The sequence below is a fragment of the Lissotriton vulgaris genome, unplaced genomic scaffold, assembly GCF_964263255.1.
Source record: "Lissotriton vulgaris unplaced genomic scaffold, aLisVul1.2 SCAFFOLD_440, whole genome shotgun sequence".
NCBI classification, from domain to species: Eukaryota; Metazoa; Chordata; class Amphibia; order Caudata; family Salamandridae; genus Lissotriton; species Lissotriton vulgaris.
This window is the reverse complement of record NW_028245134.1, coordinates 1,013,214-1,034,316: the sequence shown is the minus strand read 5'-3', so window position 1 is coordinate 1,034,316 and position 21,103 is coordinate 1,013,214. Positions and strand designations below refer to the sequence as shown.

Sequence of the window (21,103 nt, the reverse complement as noted above, 5' to 3'; positions counted from 1 at the left end):
AACCCTAACATTCGCCCTGGCACCCCAAAACCCAAACACACCATGAACCCTAAAATTAACCCTTGCACACCAAACCCTAAACACATCCTGAATCCTAAAATTACCCTTGGCACCACAAAACCCAAACACACCTTAAAATTACCCCTGGGACCCCAAAACCCAAACCCACCCTGAACCCTAAATTTAACTCTGCGACCCCAAAACCCATATCCACCCTGAATCCTAAAATTACCCCTGGCACCCTAAAACCCATATCCACCCTGAACACTAAAATGAACCCTTGCACACCAAACCCCAAACACACCCTGAACCCTAAAATTACCCTTGGCACCACAAAACCCAAACACACCCTAAAATTACCCCTGGGACCCCAAAACCCAAACCCACCCTGAACCCTAAAATGACCCCCAACTTCTACACCATATACTCTGTTGTGTATCTGTTACTATATTTCAAGTAATGGTGTAAATGTGAATTCTGTTATTGCCATATGCACAGAAAACAATAGCTTTTGCCTAAAAACCTTTCTCTACCTTCTATCCACTCCGCTAACCATGACAATTTGTAAACGTCTGGGCACAGGCTTGTGCCCATCTCCAAGAAATTGTTGAAGGTATCTCCTAATATTGTGGTTCTAAATTAAATATTAGACCTCTGCCCGGCTGGGCAAGTCAATTTACAATATAGTTTCCATTGTGTCTATATTTACCTATTGACTATATCCCTCCTTGCATAGGACCGCTGTTGTCTTTACTCATATGTTCCCCGAGGTCCTGTGCTGACTCGATTGGGTGCCCTTGTTGTTTTTTATAATTAAACTAAAATTACCCCTGGCACCCTAAAACCCATACCCACCCTGAAATCTAGAATTACCCTTGCTACCCCATAACCCACACCCACCCTAAGCATTAAAATTATCATTGGCACCCCAAAACCAAAATCCACCCTGAACCTTTAAAATTAACCTTGGCATCCCAAAATCTATACCTCTACACCCCAAAACCCAAACCCACCCTAAACCCAGTACTTATCTTATACTTACACATATGCCTTTACCATACATGCCTTTACAACGAAATTTGTTGTAAAGGCAAGCGTCGTAATAGCATATGTATTGTAATGCCATGTGTTGTAATGGCATTGCGATGTAAGGGTAGTTGCGTTGTTACAACCGCATTGTAATGGCGACGCATTGTAACATTCGCCTTGTAAAGGATGTTTCCCGCGAGGTGACCACTCATACACCAAGAGGCGCCAATCCAAGGCTGGATAACTCTGATCTCTATGAGGCGACCACTCTTAAACCATCATACACCCCTCCAACCCCGGATAACTCATATCTCTGTGTGGTGACCATCTTACACCATCAGGCGCCACTCCAAGGCTGGATAACTCATATCTCTGTGAGGTGACCCAAGTTACACCATCAAGCACCACTCCCAACACCAAATACCTCATATCCTCTGCAAGGTGACCACTCTTAGACCATAAGGCATCCCTCTCAGCCCTGGACATCACATATGCTCTGCGAGGTGACCATTCTTAAACCATCATGCACCGCTCTCAGCCCTTGATAACACGTGCTCTATGAGGTGACCACTCTTCCATCAGGCACCCCTCCCAGCTGTGGATTACTCAAATCCTCTGCAGGGTGACAACTCTTAGACTATCAGGAACCCTTCCAACCCTGGATAACTCATATCCTCTGAAAGGTAACCACTTATGCACCATCAGACACCCCCCTCCAGCCGTGGATTACTCTTATCCTCTGCCAGGTGACCCCTCTTACACCCTTAGGCATCCCCCAGCCTTGGATTATTCATATCCTCTGCAAGGTGAGCACTCTTACACCATCAGACACCTCTGTCAGCCCCGGATAACTCATATCTCTGTGAGGTGACCACTCTTACACCAACAAGTACCCCTAAAAAATCCTAGATATCTCATATCCTATGTGAGTTGACAACTCTTCCACCATTAGACACCACTCCCAGCCCTGAATAACTCATATACTCTGCAACATGACCACTCTTCAATCAGACGACACCCCCCCCAATCCCCAGATAACACGTATCCTCTGCGAGGTGACACCTCTTACACCATCAGATCCCCCTCCACCCTTGGATTACTCATATCTGTGTGAGGTGACCACTCTTCCACCATCAGACCCCCCTTCACCCTTGGATTACTCATATCTCTGTGAGGTGACCACTCTTTCACCATCAGACCCCCCTTCACCCTTGGATTACTCATATCTCTGTGAGGTGACCACTCTTCTACCATCAGACCCCCCTTCACCCTTGGATTACTCATATCTCTGCGAGGTGACCACTCTTCCACCATCAGACCCCCCTTCACCTTTGGATTACTCATATCTGTGTGAGGTGACCACTCTTCCACCATCAGACCCCCCTTCACCCTTGGATTACTCATATCTGTGTGAGGTGACCACTCTTCCACCATCAGACCCCCCTTCACCCTTGGATTACTCATATCTGTGTGAGGTGACCACTCTTCCACCATCAGACCCCCCTTCACCCTTGGATTACTCATATCTCTGTGAGGTGACCACTCTTCCACCCTCAGGCACTCCGCTCAGCCCCGGACATTTCATATCCTCTGCGAGGTCGCCAGTCTTGCACCATCAGACAATCCTCCCACCTTCCAGAGTGAAACCTGAGAATGGACTCACTAATGGCATTCTTGCAGATGGAGTTCATGGTGTACGTCTCCTGACCTTCCAGATCGTAAACGCAGATTGTACATTTATCGTCCGCAAAATTGTTCTATTTTGGAAACAAAATCAGAGAATCAATGAGGGCAGAAACATCATGACATCTTAGAAAGGCAATGCATAGCCCAAGTAGACATAGGCCCTTAGTGAGCAATGTGTGGTGTTAATGTGGGCCCAGAAGTGGGCCAACACAGAAGTCTGTGAGATGTCTTCACCAGAACCCTGTTGGGTTCCCAGATACAAATAAGAAGACTGTCTTGCACTCAGTGTATAAACATGTGGGACACTCACCAATAGTAGCAGGAGAAGAAGGAGAAGACGCATTATGAAGGAAGGAATGTAGAGATGCATTCACCAGAGCAGGACAGGCCATTCCACATCAGAGTAGGCCTCTCACACTGCAGTAGCCACTGTTGGGCTGGCCGCAACTAGTTGCCATTCTGGGTCCTTAAAAACAGCACCGCTATACGTTTTCCTGATCAGCAAATGTAAGGTTGAAATTGAACAATTGCTCCGTCTCCCTCACAGATGCTCAGTTTGCACCCAGCTTCCCCGATTTATCCCCTTATTGATTCCCGAGTGCTTTTTCACTCTCACAGGCGTCAACCATCCTTCTGTATCTGTGTGTCCAATGCCTCCAAGTGTTTTATTTGTAATAATGGAAGTGCCAGGTTTCTCGTCAGGAGACCACTATAGCTTGCACCACACATTCCCACTGCTACAGTGCCAATGATATTAACACCACAACTACTAACCATCACATTCCTACAAGCGTGACAATTTGGACTATTTCACGCCCCCAAAGCTATAAGAATGGCTTGGGAGGCAGATAATAGTCATTTTTAATGTATATTTAATTAACACTTAACTGTTCTTGTGGTTATACGTAAATTAGCTAGACACTGCCACCTTGTGGCAGAATGTCCCAAGTGCTAGTGTTGACAATTGAGTGGTGGTGCCGAGCACAGAAAACCACCGGGTCAAATTAAGGACTGATGCCTCCATCAACTCTGTGGCAGGATTCCTGGAGCCCGGAGAGCTGTAGCTGGAATCTGTTTCTCAAAGGGATGCCAGTTGGCACTGGTCCAGGTTCTGCTGTTCCATCCCGAGTTACCTTACCAATCACCCGTAGGAGCCAGGGTCTCTCCCTTTCTGTCCCCTTCCCCTTTTCCCCATTAACAGGTTTCTTCTGAGCCTTCAATTCTCTATAAGGCGTGAAAAGATGTAGGGGGATGGATTGAGTTTTTAACTTTACTCCAGAACTTGACAAATGCCAAGGGCCAAACAAAATCACTGTCCACCAACTTTGTCATGTGTACATTTTTACTCATCCTCTCCCAGGCCCAGCTCTCTCATGCTGCTGCACCGCTCTGCTTCCTTCCAGTTTTTCTGAGAGCTTTCTCCTGCTTTTGCCTCGTTCTTTACTTCTCCTTCCTCTCTCCCGTTTTTCTGAGAGCCTTCTGCTTTTGCCTCGTTTTTTAGGCCTCTCGCCTAGAAGCAGTGCGCAGCGCAAGAAATTTAGGAGCCAAAAATGGGGTTTAGGAGACTGCCCTAGAAATGGCACACGCACAAGCGTGTGCTTTTCCTTTTGTGGCATGTTATTGGCCTTTGCAAGCGTGTATTTTACAAATCCGGCACGCAATAGGCCATGGGAGGGTGCACTTCTGCCCATGTCCTATTGGTGTCTATTACGCGCACCAAAGGCCATGTGGTTTCAATTATTGTGCCCAGACACGAGCGCGATCATTGAAAACAAATGTTTCGCTGTGGCGAGCACGCACGCACCATTCGCGGGCGTGTTTTTTTTTTCACAATAGCGATCGCTTGCGAGATCACTTTCACTGCCACTTATATTAATATGTATTTTTTGTTTTTAGTGAATGCTGTGCTTTTAACCAATAGCTAAATTGTGCAGTGCCGATACATTAACATGTTTTGACTTTTCTACTCGGAGATTTCCTGGCTGGTTTCGACTACTGGTGATTATTTCAGTGTCTACTCTTGGCTTTACTACCCTCTGTTAGCTGCATTCTTTTCTTTTCAATTGTTTCTATCTTTATAATGCTTCCTTTTGGTAATGTGCTTGGACAACTGTGCTCTGGAAGCTCTGTGCTTCCAGAGCAGTGCTCTGGAATATCTGTCTTAACTATTGATTTGCAATAAACCATTCTTTAATAGAAAGCAGCATTAAATAGGTTTTTCTGATCATTTATGTATAGCATACACATTTTTCGAGCTGCCACAATCGGGCACTTCATCCGCTGTGCTGCCATACATAGATAGATGGACGGTGGCTTTGCATTCTTCTCTGTATTAACCTCATAGATGCTCGTGAACATCCCTCCCCAGTGCTGCGCTGTCCATTGGATCTAGTGCTGAATGGACGTCCAATGGTCGTGCGCAGCACTGGGGAGGTAGTGCTGCCGTCGGCCAACGCACCGACGCAGCACTTAAGGGGTTAAGTCTGTGGGTCTTGCTGGTTAAAGTGAGACTATGCACAGCAACCTATTTGGCCTCGGTTCAATTGCTGCTTTTGCCACTTATGGAAAAAAATCTACTCCTCGTGTATGAGGCGGCGAAAATGTCAGGACACATGAAACATGTGGAAGGGATTCCCTGAAAGCAAGACTGAAGAGGTTTCTGTTTTCATTAATCGTCTAGTGTATTGTCAGAACTGGATCCAGCAGTTCAGCCTGTGAGAGGATCTGGTCGGTCACAATAGATCACCTGTGAGAGTCAGATTGAAGCTGAGGTTTACTGCTCAGTAGATGTCCAGGCTCTTGTCACAGGGAGCAGAGTGGTCACCATGTATGGTCAGTATCAGAACATAGTCCGGCATCTGAGGATCTATGAGCAGGTCAAATGCCCAATTAGATCAAACATTATTGATAAAGAGAATTCCAAGATGCGCTTCTTTAGGATAACTCGGTCAACGGCGGGGAAGACCAGCTGAAAAGTATCTTAGTTTTGCAGTTCTGTAACTGAGTCAAGTGACCTTGTTTATTGCATTATACTAGTTTTAGAGATTGAATAGTAAAGTGTTAAAGACATAGGACCTGATTTAGAATTTAGCAGACAGGGTATCCCGTTAAGACGCAGTGGATGTCCTGCCCGCTGGATTAAGACGGTCATTGACAATGAACCTAGAATGGACATGTAAAGCCAATATGCTGCATAGACAACAGAATGCCTACCCATGAACCACTGTAAGCCTGATCCATTATCAAGACTGATTGGAAATTTTGGAAATTTTTTAACAAATGTGACAACTTTATGATGTTTGTGTATGTTTTGGAAGAGTTACTGTAAATGCCATTGTTTTGTGATTCATATGCTTTGCTTCTGTGCTGTAATGTTATACTTTTGAAAAGTAAGACCTACCTTCATGTAGTTTGCCAGGTGGACTGAAAAGGGGTTCTGGGGGCTCTCCACCATGATGCAGGCCCCCACGTTGGAGGTGGTATTGTGCATGTCGAACATCAAGTCATGAGCCTCCGGAGAGCCCTTCGGACCGTAGATTCTGTTGAGTTCCTTTGCTCGTTGCATCTCGTAGGGCTCGTCTTGGGAATCTGGAGCACTGCAAGGGGGGACGTGGAAGACCAGGGAATAGAATCCTCATTAGTACCTGTCTTTTGGTGTGGATGTCTTTTGGAGTACTATTAAAGAGTTACGCTTGGCCTGAGATCTAAGGGATAAATGGTCAAGAAGTGAGCAGTTTGGGCTATCACAGGTCCATTGAGGGCTGTGTACTATTGGTGAGGGGGAGGGAGTGAGTGAGAGTGTGTGTGTGTGTGCGCAAGCGTGGGTGTGGGATGCATGTGTGTGTATGTACGCACGGGTGTGTGTGGGTGAATGTGCTGTTGTGTGTCTGTGTGCTGTGTGTGTGTGAATGTGCAGTTGTGTGCATGTAGGTGCTGTGTATGTGCATGTGTGTCTCTCTCCTGTGGCGAAGAGGGCGTCTTTCAGTGAGGTAGGTCACCCAGGAATGAGACCAAAGGGGAAGTAGCAAGGTTTCTAGAGAAAGCAAGAGAAATAGAAAAGTACTCACTCTAAGAACTCTGTTTTGAAGCTGCGGTTCAGGTCCTGCTGTGTGTACCGTACGCACTTCTCCGTGGCACGTGGGTTGGCGATGAAGGCTGAGGCACTGAAGGTGGAACGCTGCAGCTCAGAAGGGTCTTTAATCCAGTGCTTGGCAAGGAAGACCCCCGACATTTCATTGCCATGTGTGCCCCCGCTCACGACAACACGAGTCAGCGGCTTCAAGACGGTCTGGGATGTCATCCTACGAGCAGGATAGGACCCTACAACAACAACAACAAAAAAGTTGGCCTCCTCATAAGTTAATGTTCTTGAAATTTGTAGAGCGCACTGTTACCCCCGGGTGGCCAGGCGCTATATGCTTTATCCTACACTTGGGGAAAAACTGCAAAACAAATACATAAGCATCCTTCCTTTTCTTAGATAATGCACACAGTCAGCTAAGCCCCGGCTTTAGTGGTGTTGCAAATGAACAGAGTTCGGGCGTGCGTGAGGCGGATGGATGCCTCCATTTCAATTGTATTCTCCTCATTCTTTTCGATTTGGCCCCACGACTACACAGCCCCTTCCAAAGCACTTGTCGGGTCGCTTTTATTTAGCTCAGTGCCTCTTTTCCAGCCTACATTTTGATTTTTTACTTGTCCAGGAGTTGCTTTAGAAGTTATCTACAAGGCACAATGAAGGCTTTAATCACAATTTAAGATTGCACGTGTACTCTCAATATAACAGTTCAGACTTACAAATACAAGGGCACATCAACATTTCGCAATACAATAAACATGAAAATGACAGGTCAATTGCTCATGTCCCACACATTTCTAATGAAGGTGCTTAAAGGATCCTAGACTAAACAGAAACACATGCCACATCACGGTTCACACAGCTCGGAATTCTCAAGAGTGAAATCATACAAAAATCTTGATAAATTGTCATTAATACAAGCAGTGAGGATTTTATCAGGAAAGCTGTTGTAGGTGTTGAGCACTTCCAGAACATGTGGTGCTAAAGAGAAGGGCACATCATTGAGCAGGTCGGACATCAATGGATTGCCTTCTAGATTTTGACTTCTTCCACTTGCAGCAGAGCTCTCAGCTGCACTCAGCCACTGCGAAGTTTCCAGGTTTGCCTGTGAAGCGTTGGGTGTAGCTCCTTTCTCTGGAAATGAACTTCTGTTCTTTTTAGGTCGAGCCTAGAGCAGCGCATGCACTGCTTGCTCGACTTTTAGCACGGGGTTTTCAAAGTGCTACCCACAAGCTTTTCCTGGCCTCAAGCTTGCGTGCACGCGCGCAATGGCCATCTGCATTTCTTATCTCTTCTTCCGCATCGCTAGCCATTGTTAACAGCTCAGAACGAATTACCTGCTTGTCCCCAAAAAAAGTCCTACTCTCGAACAGTCCTACTTACATTATTGCTAAAACCGCTAAACCTTTTTCCGCCTACAAAACAGCTACACTGCGTATAGTTACATGTCAAGTACAACAAAGAAAGATTGAGTGAGAAGGGCTCAATGGAGGTGCAGAGACTTAGATAAAAGTGCATGATTTTGTTACAGCTCTGCTTTGTCAGAAACAGAGACTGTTAGAGCATACAGAATTGCCTGAGAAACATTATGTGCATGGATTCATCGGTGATCAATGCCGGGTCTGCGTGACCAGGTTCCAAACATCACTCATTCGCCACCCATTCACCACTTGCCCTCCTGCACCTTCCCTTCCAGTCCTGAATTGCGTGTAGCAACAGCATAATTTACCCGGGCCGAGACAGAGTGTCACCATCCAGTTCAAACTTGCCCCGTCCATGACAAACAGTATTTATAAACAATATTGCTCAACTGCAGAGGCAAGTGGGGGACTCTAGAGCCAATGAGCATTTCTGATTTTTGTGCAGCGTACTAGGATTGGCTGAGGTACACCAATCTTAGATCGCTTTACATAATACGCGCTCCTCTTGCTCCAATACGGCTGCTTTAAATTACAGACAACGAAATTAGTGTAGTTAAGATTTGATGCCCAAGACAAAATTAGGCTGAATTCACGAACGGTCTGTGTAGCGTGCAAGCAATCATCATGTTGCACAGGCGTGCAGTGTGTCATTATGTAGTTAAGATTTGATGCCCAAGACATTTTTTTTGTGCGTATACATTACAGTGTGGCAAAAAAATCTCCCAAAGCACACACATATTAAAAGTCTGTGAGCGCCGACTTCAGTACCAACTTACTGTACCTCACCCATACCGGACTTTGAGAGATATGAGCCGCATGTTTGTGATTTTCAGTATAAAGCAGGCAACTTGAGTATATTTGATGCTTTGTTGTTGATAGATATTATACGTTTGTGGGGTGTGGTTGGAGGATTAATCTAGACATGTTTACATGCAAACTGGTGCATTTGACTTGCGTATTGCCCACGTGGTTGTGTGTGAATTAGCTGGAGTTATCGCATAGTGGCAATTAAACCAATGGTGAGCAAAATTCAGACCATCATGGACTGGATTGCTCCCACTACCCAGACTCGGGTCAGAGCTTTCTTGGGCCTGACTGGATACTACAGGAGTTTTGTTAAGGGCTATGGGTCCATAGTGACATCCCTTAATGATCGCACCTCCAAAAGAAGACATTAGAAAGTTCGGTGGACAGTTAGCTGTCAAAAGGCATTTTTTGTTTCTTATGCATTTTCCATAAAAAAAGAGCCTGCTTCTGAACAAGGATACAACTGAATCTGGTTGGAATTATGTTAACAGTGCTACAACACAAGAACCAGTTTACCCATTTTTGACCTTTTCCATCACGCAAACATAAAAAAACTCGAAAAACTCGAAACAGCAAATACAAGCCAGCTTGTGGTATCAGACTTAAAATTACGCCTGGCTTCCAATGGACAATTAAAAGATAAAATATGGCATGCAGGGGCCAGCCAAGTTTTCCTAAGTTTAGCGTAAAAGGAACAACAGAAAAGTGCTCAGTGGTTTCAGGTGAAATAAGGCATAAAGGACACAATGGTTTAAGAGACAGGTTTCCCCATGAACTCTCGGTAGGGTTCCGTATCTAAACTGAACATACAGAGCTCGAGCCTGGGGCGGTTCAATATCATCCATAAACCTTTCAAACGCAAATACTCCTTTAATATTTAAAAATCCCGCAGTCAAAGTGCCATGTGCAAACCGGTCAACCCTTTCTGAGATCATTAGTTCCCAGAACCTTTTTTTGACTGAAGGGATTGTAAATTTAGTCATAGACCCTGAGTCTTACCTGAGCTGCACCAACCCAATTTTTGTAAACCAAACCTTGATCTTACTAAACCACTTGATGCGGCCTGTTTGATTATGGAGAGCAGTCAGTTCTACCAAAGCCTCCCTCAGGGGCACCTGTGTTTTGCTTATCCACACCCTGATCCAGAACAGGATTGACCTCAAAGTGGCATATTGGTCAATAGGCTTTAGGCCAAGATCTAATCTAAGTGGCAGGAGTGGTGTATTCAATGGGAGATTCATAATGGCTCTCATAAATTTGTTTTCAGCACAAGTTAGTTCTGTCATGTTTTCCAACCCCCACAATTCGGCCCCATAGAGGGCCGCACCTAGACCCTTAGCCCTATGAATTTCAATAATAGGAGATATTGGCCGAAAAAGGGAAGCTCTTGGTCTTTGAACTATAGCACAATCAACATGCTGAAGGGTCGCAATACTTTTTTCTATCTGCGGTGTCCATGCCAGCCTATCGTTGATACGGATACCCAGATAGTCAAAAGAACCAACCAGCTCCAGACTATGCGTGCCCAGGGTAAGTTTCCTCTTATTAGACTTATATGGATTAAAGACCATATATTTGGTCTTCAGCCCATTTATTTCTAGACCCTTATCTTTGCAAACTAGGGCAAATTTGTTCAAAAGATTTTGAATGCCACAGGGTGTTCTGGCAATAGGCAGTGTGTCGTCTGCAAAAAGCAGACAGGGCACTACCTTTCCAGCCAATTTTGGGGGGTCGCCATCGCAATTAAAAAAGTTCTCCTATTAGGCCATTTATATAGAGGATAAACAGTGTAGGAGCAATAACGCATCCTTGACGAACGCCCTTCTGGACAGCTATGGCGTCAGTATTCCACCTGACCCTGGCGAAGGTATATTGATGTAACCTAACCAAAAGTCTGAGCAATATGCTGAAAACCAATGAGCTCAGTTCTAGCCAAAGTTGGGACCGGTCGATAGAATCAAAGGTGGTCTTTAAGTCCACGAACACTACATATAGGTGACCTCCTCTAATTGTTACTTCTTTCCAGATTAACAGGAGAAACCTAAAAACGTGGTCCGTGGTACTGGTTGCGGCCCTGAATCCTGCCTGTGGATTTGAAAGAACATTGTTGTCCTCTATCCAGTTTTGGATTTTCGTCAAGATGATTTTACACAAAAAAGTTACGTAACATCAATAAGACTGATGGGCCTGTAATTCCCCGGTGACCCTTTATCGCCCTTTTTAGGTCTCGGCTTAGCGCGCGGAAGCGCGTTCTCGCCGAGAACCTATTGTTGCTGGGTCTGCTTTCCAGGAGACAATCCTGGCCACGCGCATTTCCTTAGAGGCGATTTCAAACTTACACGCGCACAAGTACGAGCGCTGTTGAAAGTTTCTTTCAATGCGCGCTGCTCCAATACAACACACGCATGCGCATAAACAGAAACACACACACAAGGGCACACGCACGCACATACATACAGAGACACCCCCCCCCCCCCCCCCAAATACACACACGCGCGGGCACCCACAAGTGCATCGAGCCCCCCCCCCGCCTCCACCGTCACCGTCGCACACATACATACACACACGAGCATACACACACACGAGTGCACTAAGCCCCCCCAGCCCTTTGGAACTTACCGGGCCAATCTCGTGCAACCTCCTGCTGGCGGCTCCGGGGCTCTCCACCGCTCACAGGAGCCCCGGGCCGCGAGTCGCATTGACTCCACCTGCCTCTTCTTCCGGTCCGGACCAGGCCCCGCCCCAGTCACAGGCACCCTTGCCTGACTTCCGGTGCGGCCGCGGCGGGATTCCGGGGGCATTTTCTGCACAAACCTGGTTTAATGATTGCGATTGTACTTGCGATTGACAAAGCCATTTTAATTTTGTGAGGAATCTAAAATCTCTGATACCCTTACGCAAGGCATTGTACCAGCAGCTAGTCGGGAAACAGCATCTAAAGCACTGAAGCCCCTAGAAAGCAGAATCGTAACTTCAAGGCGCCTCACGTGTTGCTTCAATCAGTGTGCAGTGTCGCTCGTCTCAGCCACAAGTAACTTAAGGAGGTTCCGAAACGTGCAGGTGAGGGTCTTAAAATCTGCAACGCGCTGCCACCTTAAAACTTTGTTGTAGATTTACCAAGCCTTCCTTACCTCGAGGCAGGAAGTCCACGGGTGAAGTTCCCAGAGGTGTGCATGCGGGCTCCTACAGTGCACGTGGGCTCCTACAGTGCACGCAGTGTCCCTACTCATGCATAGGTGTGCACGCTGTGCTGGTACTTGTGCATAGGTGTGCACGCGGTGCCGGGCCTCGTGCATAGGTGTGCCTGCGAACTGCTGCAGCTCTGCTGGTGTGTTTGTTGTTTTGGATCCAGTGCTGCGGTCTGGAGCGCTACAGCAGGCGAGGGTGTGAGGAAGCAGCGTTCACATATATTTAAAATGTTCCTGTGGTTATAAATAAAGCAGGGCCCGCTGGGCCGCGACACGCCGGGGCTCGGCTTTCCAGGCCTTTCCTTCTGGCCTCTGCGCGTTAACACTGTCACCGCTGAGGGCGCCGCCGTGGGATGAGGACGGAAGGAGAGTGTGTGCCTGCCAACTGTGGCACGAGGGAGGCCGAAGGGGGCTACCCGCTGGCAGAGTCACCAGGCCGAGTCCCACATACCCAGCCGCACACGTACATCCCCTTAATGTCATCTGTGCCCTCTTCCAACACTAGCATCCTCCCTCCACCACTCGTGCCAGTCACCCCTGTCCTTTCTGTGCCCTCTGCCAACCCTATTTTACAAAACAATGGTCCCAACATATGGCCAAAATGTATTACAGACAAATAATCAAAACACCTGATAAGTGTAGTGTCTATTGTCCAGCCGGACAAGAAGTTTTAATTAAGCGTTTTGGTCAATGAAACAAAAAATTGAAGAACACTAAGATAACAAGTGGGCACAGCCGTGACCCACAACATACAAGACAAAACAACAAAAGCAATGGCCAAAAGGGCAAAGCTACAATAGGTCTGTGAACTTGTGTTCAGTATTTACAGACTTGAATTTTCATAACCACAACCTTGCATTTTTACAATATTTTAGTATCATATTGCATAAGGGGTTTTTAGCAAGTCGACGACGTTTCGATGCCTTGTTAAATTATGGGCATCATCATCAGGACAAACAGTTAATCATTGTTGTCTTTTTACATAAATATCACTTATGCCTTTCTACATTACTGCGAATAAAGTGAACTTGTGTTTCCAACGGATGCTTGGAGCGGTAACTAGTCACTCAGAGTAGTATCCAGGAGCAGCCGAAATTGGGGATAGGCTCGTCTGTATCCGAGGGCTGGAAAGAGCGTAATAGCTTGTTTTGGAGAACTGGATGCTCGGTGGAGGTTAACGCAGTAATGGTGCTCGTGTGCTCTGAATCGTAACCCTAGCATCCGCCACACTCGCCTGGAGCGTAGGTGTCAGTCACAGCTGTCCTTTCTGTGCCCTCTGCCAACCTTAACACCCCCTCCACTCGCTTCGAGCGTGGGTGCCAGTCACCTCTGTCCTTTCTGTGCCCTCTGCCAACTTTAACAGCCCCCTCCACTCGCTTGTGTGTGTGGGTGGCTCTGTGTGGGTGTCTCTGTGTGGGTGTCTCTGTGTGGGTGTCTCTGTGTGGGTGTCTCTGTGTGGGTGGCTCTGTGTGGGTGGCTCTGTATGGGTGTGGGTGGCTCTGTGTGTGTGGGTGGCTCTGTGAGTGTGTGTGGGAGGCTCTGTGAGTGTGTGTGGGTGGGTTTGTCTGTGTGTGGGTGGGTCTGTGTGTGGGTGGGTCTGTCTGTGTGTGGGTGGGTGCGTCTGTCTGTGTGTGGGTGGGTGGCTCTGTCTGTGTGTGGGTGGCTCTGTGTGTGTGTGGGTGGCTCTGTGTGTGTGGGTGGCTCTGTGGGTAGCTTTTTTGTAGGTGGCTCTGTGTGTGTGGGTGGCTCTGTGTGTGTGGGTGGCTCTGTGTGTGTGGGTAGCTCTGTGTGTGTGGGTGGGTGTCTCTGTGTGTGGGTGGCTCTGTGTGTGGGTGGGTGGCTCTATGTGAATGACTCTGTGTGGGTGGCTCTCTGTGTGGTAGGTGGCTTTGTGTATATGGCTCTGTGTGAGTGCAAATGCAATAGGTCTCGCATTTGCGAGAGATTAAGCTATTGGCATTGTAAATGACAATGCCATTTATTTATGTTTTAAAAACAAAAACATAAATAAAAATAATGTCATGAGCAATGCCAATAGCTCTAACTTTAACAATGCCGAGACCATTGCACTGTAAATGCTTGTTGTGGCTAGGGATCATTTCAGCGCCACGCCAGTTCTCCGGAATTGCACCCCCCTTCAAGATAGTATTGTAAACCCTTTGAAGCAATGGACCCCAGACAGACAGTTCAGCCCTAAACAGGTCTCCCGGGAGCTTGTCAAGACCCGGGGCTTTACCACTCTGCAGGAACTTGATGGCCATATTTGTTTCCGCAAGGGTGATATTGTCAACATCAGCTACTGTCTGTTCACAAGGATCAAAACATCAGCCCATGATCTGCAAACAATGCCCCAAAGTAATCTTCCCATACGTGGGGCTGAATATAAAAGTCGGTTTCTGCTACCAGATCAGATGATCCCTTTGCCAATAAGAGCCAAAAATATTGACTATTCTTGTTTTTAGCAGCTTCTAAAAGCAAGTTTCATACTCCCAGTCCAATTTTGCTTTGTTTTGGGCTAGTTTATATATAATTTCCTGCCACTAACGATTTCTGCATGGGATTTTGTTTTAACCATCGCCATTAACTCGTTCCTAGCTATTTTACATGCATCATTGAACCAGGGTGCTATTGCTGCTTAACTCTGTTACTTTGTTCATAAAAAAACAGGTTTTAAACTCGAAGTTAATTCATGAAAAATACTCATGACCGCCCCTAGCCCAATTGTGGGGATACTTAGATCTTTAAGAGACCACTCCACCAGAGAATATATTTGGGGGAGAGAGTTTGAGTCGGCTAAGATCATTGGCCATTTAACTCTCCTATTGTTGTTATTTGTAATGACCTGTGCAGACTCAGACCTAAGGTAACTCATCCCGACATTGTAAGCACCAGAGCGTTATGATCACTATCTTCCCAAGAAATAATGGCCATATCTTTAACTAGTGAACACAGATCTAGGTCAACAAGGATATAATCAATCGTGTTTTAGATGCCCCCCTCTTAAAAGTATGATATGCTACTCTATCAGAGTCTGTTCTGCCATTACAGGCTCTAACACCATAGGCAATAGTAAACAATAGTACTTGTTGCCCCACCCTTGTAATTTTCTTAATGGGTTGAATCTGAAGTTTTTCAACCCCCCCCCTAGCCTCGTCTCCATCAAGGATGAGATCCTGCATATATTTCACTGGTTCGAAAGGTGTATTAAGATCTGCAGCGACAATCAGCCGGTGATTTCCCATGGTCGAATCAAGGTAGTTGGCCAATAATGTTATTGTCCCTGAGAGACTATGTGGGCCGTGGAACTGATTGTATATATTGAAAAGTATAATTGTTTCGGACCCCTTACCTAAGTAGCTCGGGACAACCAAGATGCAGGGTCTTTACTTTATAGATCAGTGAATTTTTGACCCATATCAGGAGGCCACCCGCTGGGCTACTAACAGGAGGCTGTATCACTTCTATACTATATGTGGTGAAAGCAACCCTATGGACACACCCTACTGCCCAGGTTTCCTGTAGTAAACAGAAGTCAAAAGCGTCAATAATTTCCCCCAGTCTGGTTCAATTATCTTCGTGTTTAGCCCCGCTACATTCCAAGATAAGAACATTAAATCACGGCAACCAGAAACATTTCATGTGGGTGGTCTACTAAAATTTTTGGCCCCTCAGGATCACAATAAGAGGGAAGGAGCACAGTATTAGTAACTTGGTCGCAAGAACCTAAGTTACCACAAATGTGTGGTGCTGGAGTAGTACCAGAGATAACAGGAAGTTCTAGAGAGGGTCCAACCTCTTGTGACTGTAACAGAGAGGGGAGTCCTGGGAATCTAACCTGCTCAAGGGATAATACCTATTACTCAATTCCAGGGGTGGTACCTCAGTGGATGCATGGGGCATTGCGCTATCCATTTCGGTAGCGTCAAAGTTCCTCCCTCTATTATCACAGTGTCTATAAAAGAAACCTAGCGGTAAGATAGTTATCGCTTGATCTGACCTCTGAGAAGTAGAAAAAGTCCCCCACCCCAGCAATCGACCTGTAATGTGTGGAGATCTACAGTTAATAACAATGCAATCGCCATAGTGAGACTTGCAAAGAGGGCCCACCCAGTTAACTCGCCTCACAAATAAAATGTGCCCGTAATCTGACTTTAGAAAACTGGTGTTCTGGGAGAGCCAATAACAAACTTTGTTTTTCAAATGTGACTGGGATTCAACTTGCACATTACTCAAGGGAAGAACATTCACACGGATTGCTACATAAGGACCGCACTCTGGAGGAAGATGTAGCGTTCCCTTATCATCTCGGGTATTAGAGACTTTTATATTTGGGGACAACAGTGTGGATGCTTGCTCATATATGCCCTTTTTAGGTTTTGCCTGGCGAAAAGATGCGCTCTGCGCATCTTTTTCGTGCAGGCGAAAACCTCTTGAGTATTGTAGTGGAGTTAGGAACGGCCCCGTCATTTATTGGCTAGCTCCATAAATGGAGCCTAGCCATTGGACGATGGGGCTGTCCGTCAATGCCGGACCAGATTCGGGGGCGTTCCCGAGATTTTTTGGCTTTTGGCGACGTCACGCGACGTCAGCCAAAAGCCGGGAACGCCCCCGAATCTGGTCCGGCCGGGCCGCAAGCAAGCCGGAAGTCACGCCGCCGCTCTTTCTATGCCAGGGGAAAAGTGCCCGGGAGAAAGGAGTGCGGCCGCCAGCGAGGCCCCGGTGCAGGAGAGCCCCGCCCGCGGCACCCGAGAAGAGAGCCCAGGCCCCGGCAGAGGAAGGACACCGCAAGTGCCCCCGCCGCCTCCTGGGAGCAGTCCGGTGAGTTTTCAGGTTCTCCGTGTCCCTCCTCCCACCGTCCCCCCTCCCGCTCTCCCCCCTCCCGCTCTTCGTGTGGTCCTGCCTTCTTCCCGGAGCCTGGTAATGAAAGCCTAAGCAGTCTGGTGAGTTTTTAAGTTCTCCGTGTCCCTCCTCCCGCCTTCCCCCCTCCCGCTCTCCCCCCTCCCGCTCTCCGTGTGGTCCTGCCTTCCTTGTACGTCCTTGTGTTATTTCTCAATGCCATACTCCCTGAGATGTTTATTATTATAAGTGCCTATAACATTTATCCCTATAGCTCCGTATAGGTTTTATCCACACCATACATTCAACAGTATTTCCGCAAATGTCATTTTTCCCATACTGTATCCTTAGTGCCATTCCTCCTCATATCTCGTGTAAAGCATATTAATAATATATATGCCTATATTCCTTTGCCCGTACCACACTGTAATGATCGATCCAGCCGTGTATAGTATCACGTGTGTGTACTTCCCTTCCTATGGCCCTTATTGCGGGTATGTACACGCAGTCCCTCCATTACTTCCATTTCTTTGGTCCTGCGCCGCCCTTGTCAACACTCAATGTAAACGTGCGTGGTTATTTCCTATACGTCGCCCCAGCAGTATATTTCTAGACATGTGTTCACATGTCGATCCCCGCAGTGAGCATCTGCTCGGTTCCCAGCCCTGTCTTTGGAATCTTTTTTGAATCTGTATTTTTCTTTTGGAGACACGCGGCACAGTGCCTCTGGTACCCGAAACTACTCATAAGTGCTACTCACTTGGCCAGAGTTGACAACGTAGCCTCACTCACCCACACCCCGTTTCTACAATGTAGATCGTGCATATTTACACTGACATTTTCTCCAACGTTAAACATCACTTACGTTGTGGTTTTTAATACAGTCACCCCAGATACTTCTGCTTTTTCACCCGATCGTCTATTCATTCAGGCCACCTTCATTCACGCATTATCATTACTATGTCTCCTATCCCTACTGGGAATCTTGTTTGAATAGGTCATTTTACAGCTGGTTTTATGCTGCTCTTTAGATTGATTCTGTTCCTTTCCCTGGATTCATTCCAGACCTTAAGATTATTCGACTGATTCGTCGAGGGGCCCCACTCCATTGGGGATGCATGGTCTATTGTTACACCACTGGATTAGGACAGGTATGTATGCTGCTGTTTTGCTGTTGGAGGTAAGCCATTTTGTTTATTTTGCTAATCTTATGTTTATTTCTTTGTTTTTCAGGTCCAATATGGCCCGTGGCGTCTCCGTGCAGCTGTGTGCACTGCTGTGCACAAAGTTGTTCCGACGGGTATGTATGCTGCTGTTTTCAGTTAAGGTAAGGCGTTTGGTTTATTTTGCTAATCTTATGTTTAATTCTTTGTTTTTCAGGTCCAATATGGCCCGTGGCGTCTCCGTGCAGCTGTGTGCACTGCTGTGCACGAAGTGCTTCAGACAGGTATGTATGCTGCTGTTTTCAGTTAAGGTAAGGCATTTGGTTTATTTTGCTAATCTTATGTTTATTTCTTTGTTATTCAGGTCCAATATGGCCCGTGGCGTCTCCGTGCAGCTGTGTGCACTGCTGTGCACGAAGTGGTTCAGACAGGTATGTATGCTGGTGTTTTGCTGTTGGAGGTAAGCCATTTTGTTTATTTTGCTAATCTTATGTTTATTTCTTTCTTTTTCAGGTCCAATATGGCCCGTGGCGTCTCCGTGCAGCTGTGTGCACTGCTGTGCACGAAGTGGTTAAGACAGGTATGTATGCTGGTGTTTTGCTGTTGGAGGTAAGCCATTTTGTTTATTTTGCTAATCTTATGTTTATTTCTTTGTTTTTCAGGTCCAATATGGCCCGTGGCGTCTCCGTGCAGCTGTGTGCACTGCTGTGCACAAAGTTGTTCCGACGGGTATGTATGCTGCTGTTTTCAGTTAAGGTAAGGCGTTTGGTTTATTTTGCTAATCTTATGTTTAATTCTTTGTTTTTCAGGTCCAATATGGCCCGTGGCGTCTCCGTGCAGCTGTGTGCACTGCTGTGCACGAAGTGCTTCAGACAGGTATGTATGCTGCTGTTTTCAGTTAAGGTAAGCCATTTTGTTTATTTTGCTAATCTTATGTTTATTTCTTTCTTTTTCAGGTCCAATATGGCCCGTGGCGTCTCCGTGCTGCTGTGTGCACTGCTGTGCACGAAGTGGTTCAGACAGGTATGTATGCTGCTGTTTTGCTGTTGGAGGTAAGCCATTTTGTTTATTTTGCTAATCTTATGTTTATTTCTTTGTTTTTCAGGTCCAATGTGGCCAATGGCGTCTCCGTGCAGCTGTGTGCACTGCTGTGCACGAAGTGGTTCAGACGGGTATGTATGCTGCTGTTTTGCTGTTGGAGGTAAGCCATTTTGTTTATTTTGCTAATCTTATGTTTATTTCTTTGTTTTTCAGGTCCAATATGGCCCGTGGCGTCTCCGTGCAGCTGTGTGCACTGCTGTGCACGAACTGGTTCCGATATGCTGCTCTTTTGATGTTCGAGGTAATCTATCTTTTTGATTTTGCTAATCTTAGGTTTTTTTCTCTCTTTTCTAGATACAACATGGCCCGTGGTGTCTCCGTGCAGCTGTGTGCACTGCTGTGCACGAAGTGGTTCAGACAGGTATGTATGCTGCTGTTTTTCTGTTGGAGGTAAGGCATTTTGTTTATTTTGCTAATCTTATGTTTATTTCCTTGTTTTTCAGGTCCAATATGGCCAATGGCGTCTCCGTGCAGCTGTGTGCACTGCTGTGCACGAAGTGGTTCAGACGGGTATGTATGCTGCTGTTTTGCTGTTAGAGGTAAGGCATTTTTTGTTTATTTTGCTAATCTTATGTTTATTTCTATCACTCACTACTGCACTCTCTCCTCAGCTTCTTACTGCACCATCCCTTCACTCTCTCCTCAGCTCCACTATATCGTCTCTTCACTGTTGCACTCTCCTCAGTCTCTCACTGCACCATCCTTTCACTGATGCACTCTCTCCTCAGCCTCTCCCTGCACCATCCTTTCACTGAGGCACTCTCTCCTTAGCCTCTCCTTGCACCGTCCCTTCATTGCTGCACTCTCCTCAGCCTCTCACTGCACCGTCACCTCACTGCTGCACTCACTCATCATCCCCACTGCACCGTCCCTTCACTGCTGCACTCTCCTCAGCCTCTCACTGCATTATCCCTTCACTGCTACACTCTCTCCTCAGTCCCACTGCACCGTCCCTTCACTGCTGCACTCTCTGCTCAGCCCCCCACTGCACCGTCCCTTCACTGCTGCACTCTCTGCTCAGCCCCCCACTGCACCGTCCTTTTACTGCTGCACTCTGCTCAGCCCCCACTGCACCGTCCTTTTACTGCTGCACTCTCCTCAGCCTCTCACTGCACCGTCCCTTCACTGCTGCACTCTGCTCAGCCTCTCCCTGCACCATCCTTTCACTGATGCACTCTCTCCTCAGCCTCTCCCTGCACCGGCCCTTCACTGATGCACTCTCTCCTCAGCCTCTCCCTGCACCGTCCCTTTATTGCTGCACTCTCTCCTTAGCCTCTCCTTGCACCGTCCCTTCACTGCTGCACTCTCCTCAGCCTCTCACTGCACCGTCACCTCACTGCTGCACTCACTCCTCATCCCCACTGCACCGTCCCTTCACTGCTGCACTCTCTGCTCAGCCCCCCACTGCACCGTCCTTTTACTGCTGCACTCTGTTCAGCCCCCCATTGCATCGTCCCTTCACTGCTGCACTTTCCTCAGCCTCTCACTGCACCGGCCCTTCACTGATGCACTCTGTTCAGCCCCCCATTGCATCGTCCCTTCACTGCTGCACTTTCCTCAGCCTCTCACTGCACCATCCCTTCACTGCTGCACTCTCCTCAACCTCTCACTGCACTATCCCTTCACTGCTGCACTCTCTTCACAGCCTCTCCCTGCACCGTCCCTTCACTGCTGCACTCTCTGCTCAGCCTCTCCCTGCACTGTCTCTTCACTGATGCACTCTCCTCAACCTCTCACTGCACTATCCCTTCACTGCTGCACTCTCTTCAGTCTCTCACTGCACCATCCCTTCAC

General features: G+C 47.1%; 1 protein-coding gene across 4 annotated transcripts in view; it reads right to left on the bottom strand.

Annotated features, from left to right (window-relative positions):
- LOC147666515 (N-acyl-aromatic-L-amino acid amidohydrolase (carboxylate-forming)-like) overlaps window positions 1-21,103 on the bottom strand; it is a 544,437-nt gene that overhangs the window by 88,044 nt on the left and 435,290 nt on the right. For all 4 annotated transcript variants that reach the window (XM_086949028.1, XM_086949027.1, XM_086949026.1 and 1 more), the window contains exons 2-4: window positions 6,783-7,035; window positions 6,116-6,311; window positions 2,693-2,786 (exon numbers count right to left, since the gene is read on the bottom strand). In XM_086949028.1, the coding sequence (XP_086805154.1) occupies window positions 2,693-2,786; window positions 6,116-6,311; window positions 6,783-7,015 (523 nt within the window). In that variant the 5' untranslated portion in view covers window positions 7,016-7,035. The remainder of the gene's footprint in view (window positions 1-2,692; window positions 2,787-6,115; window positions 6,312-6,782; window positions 7,036-21,103) is intronic.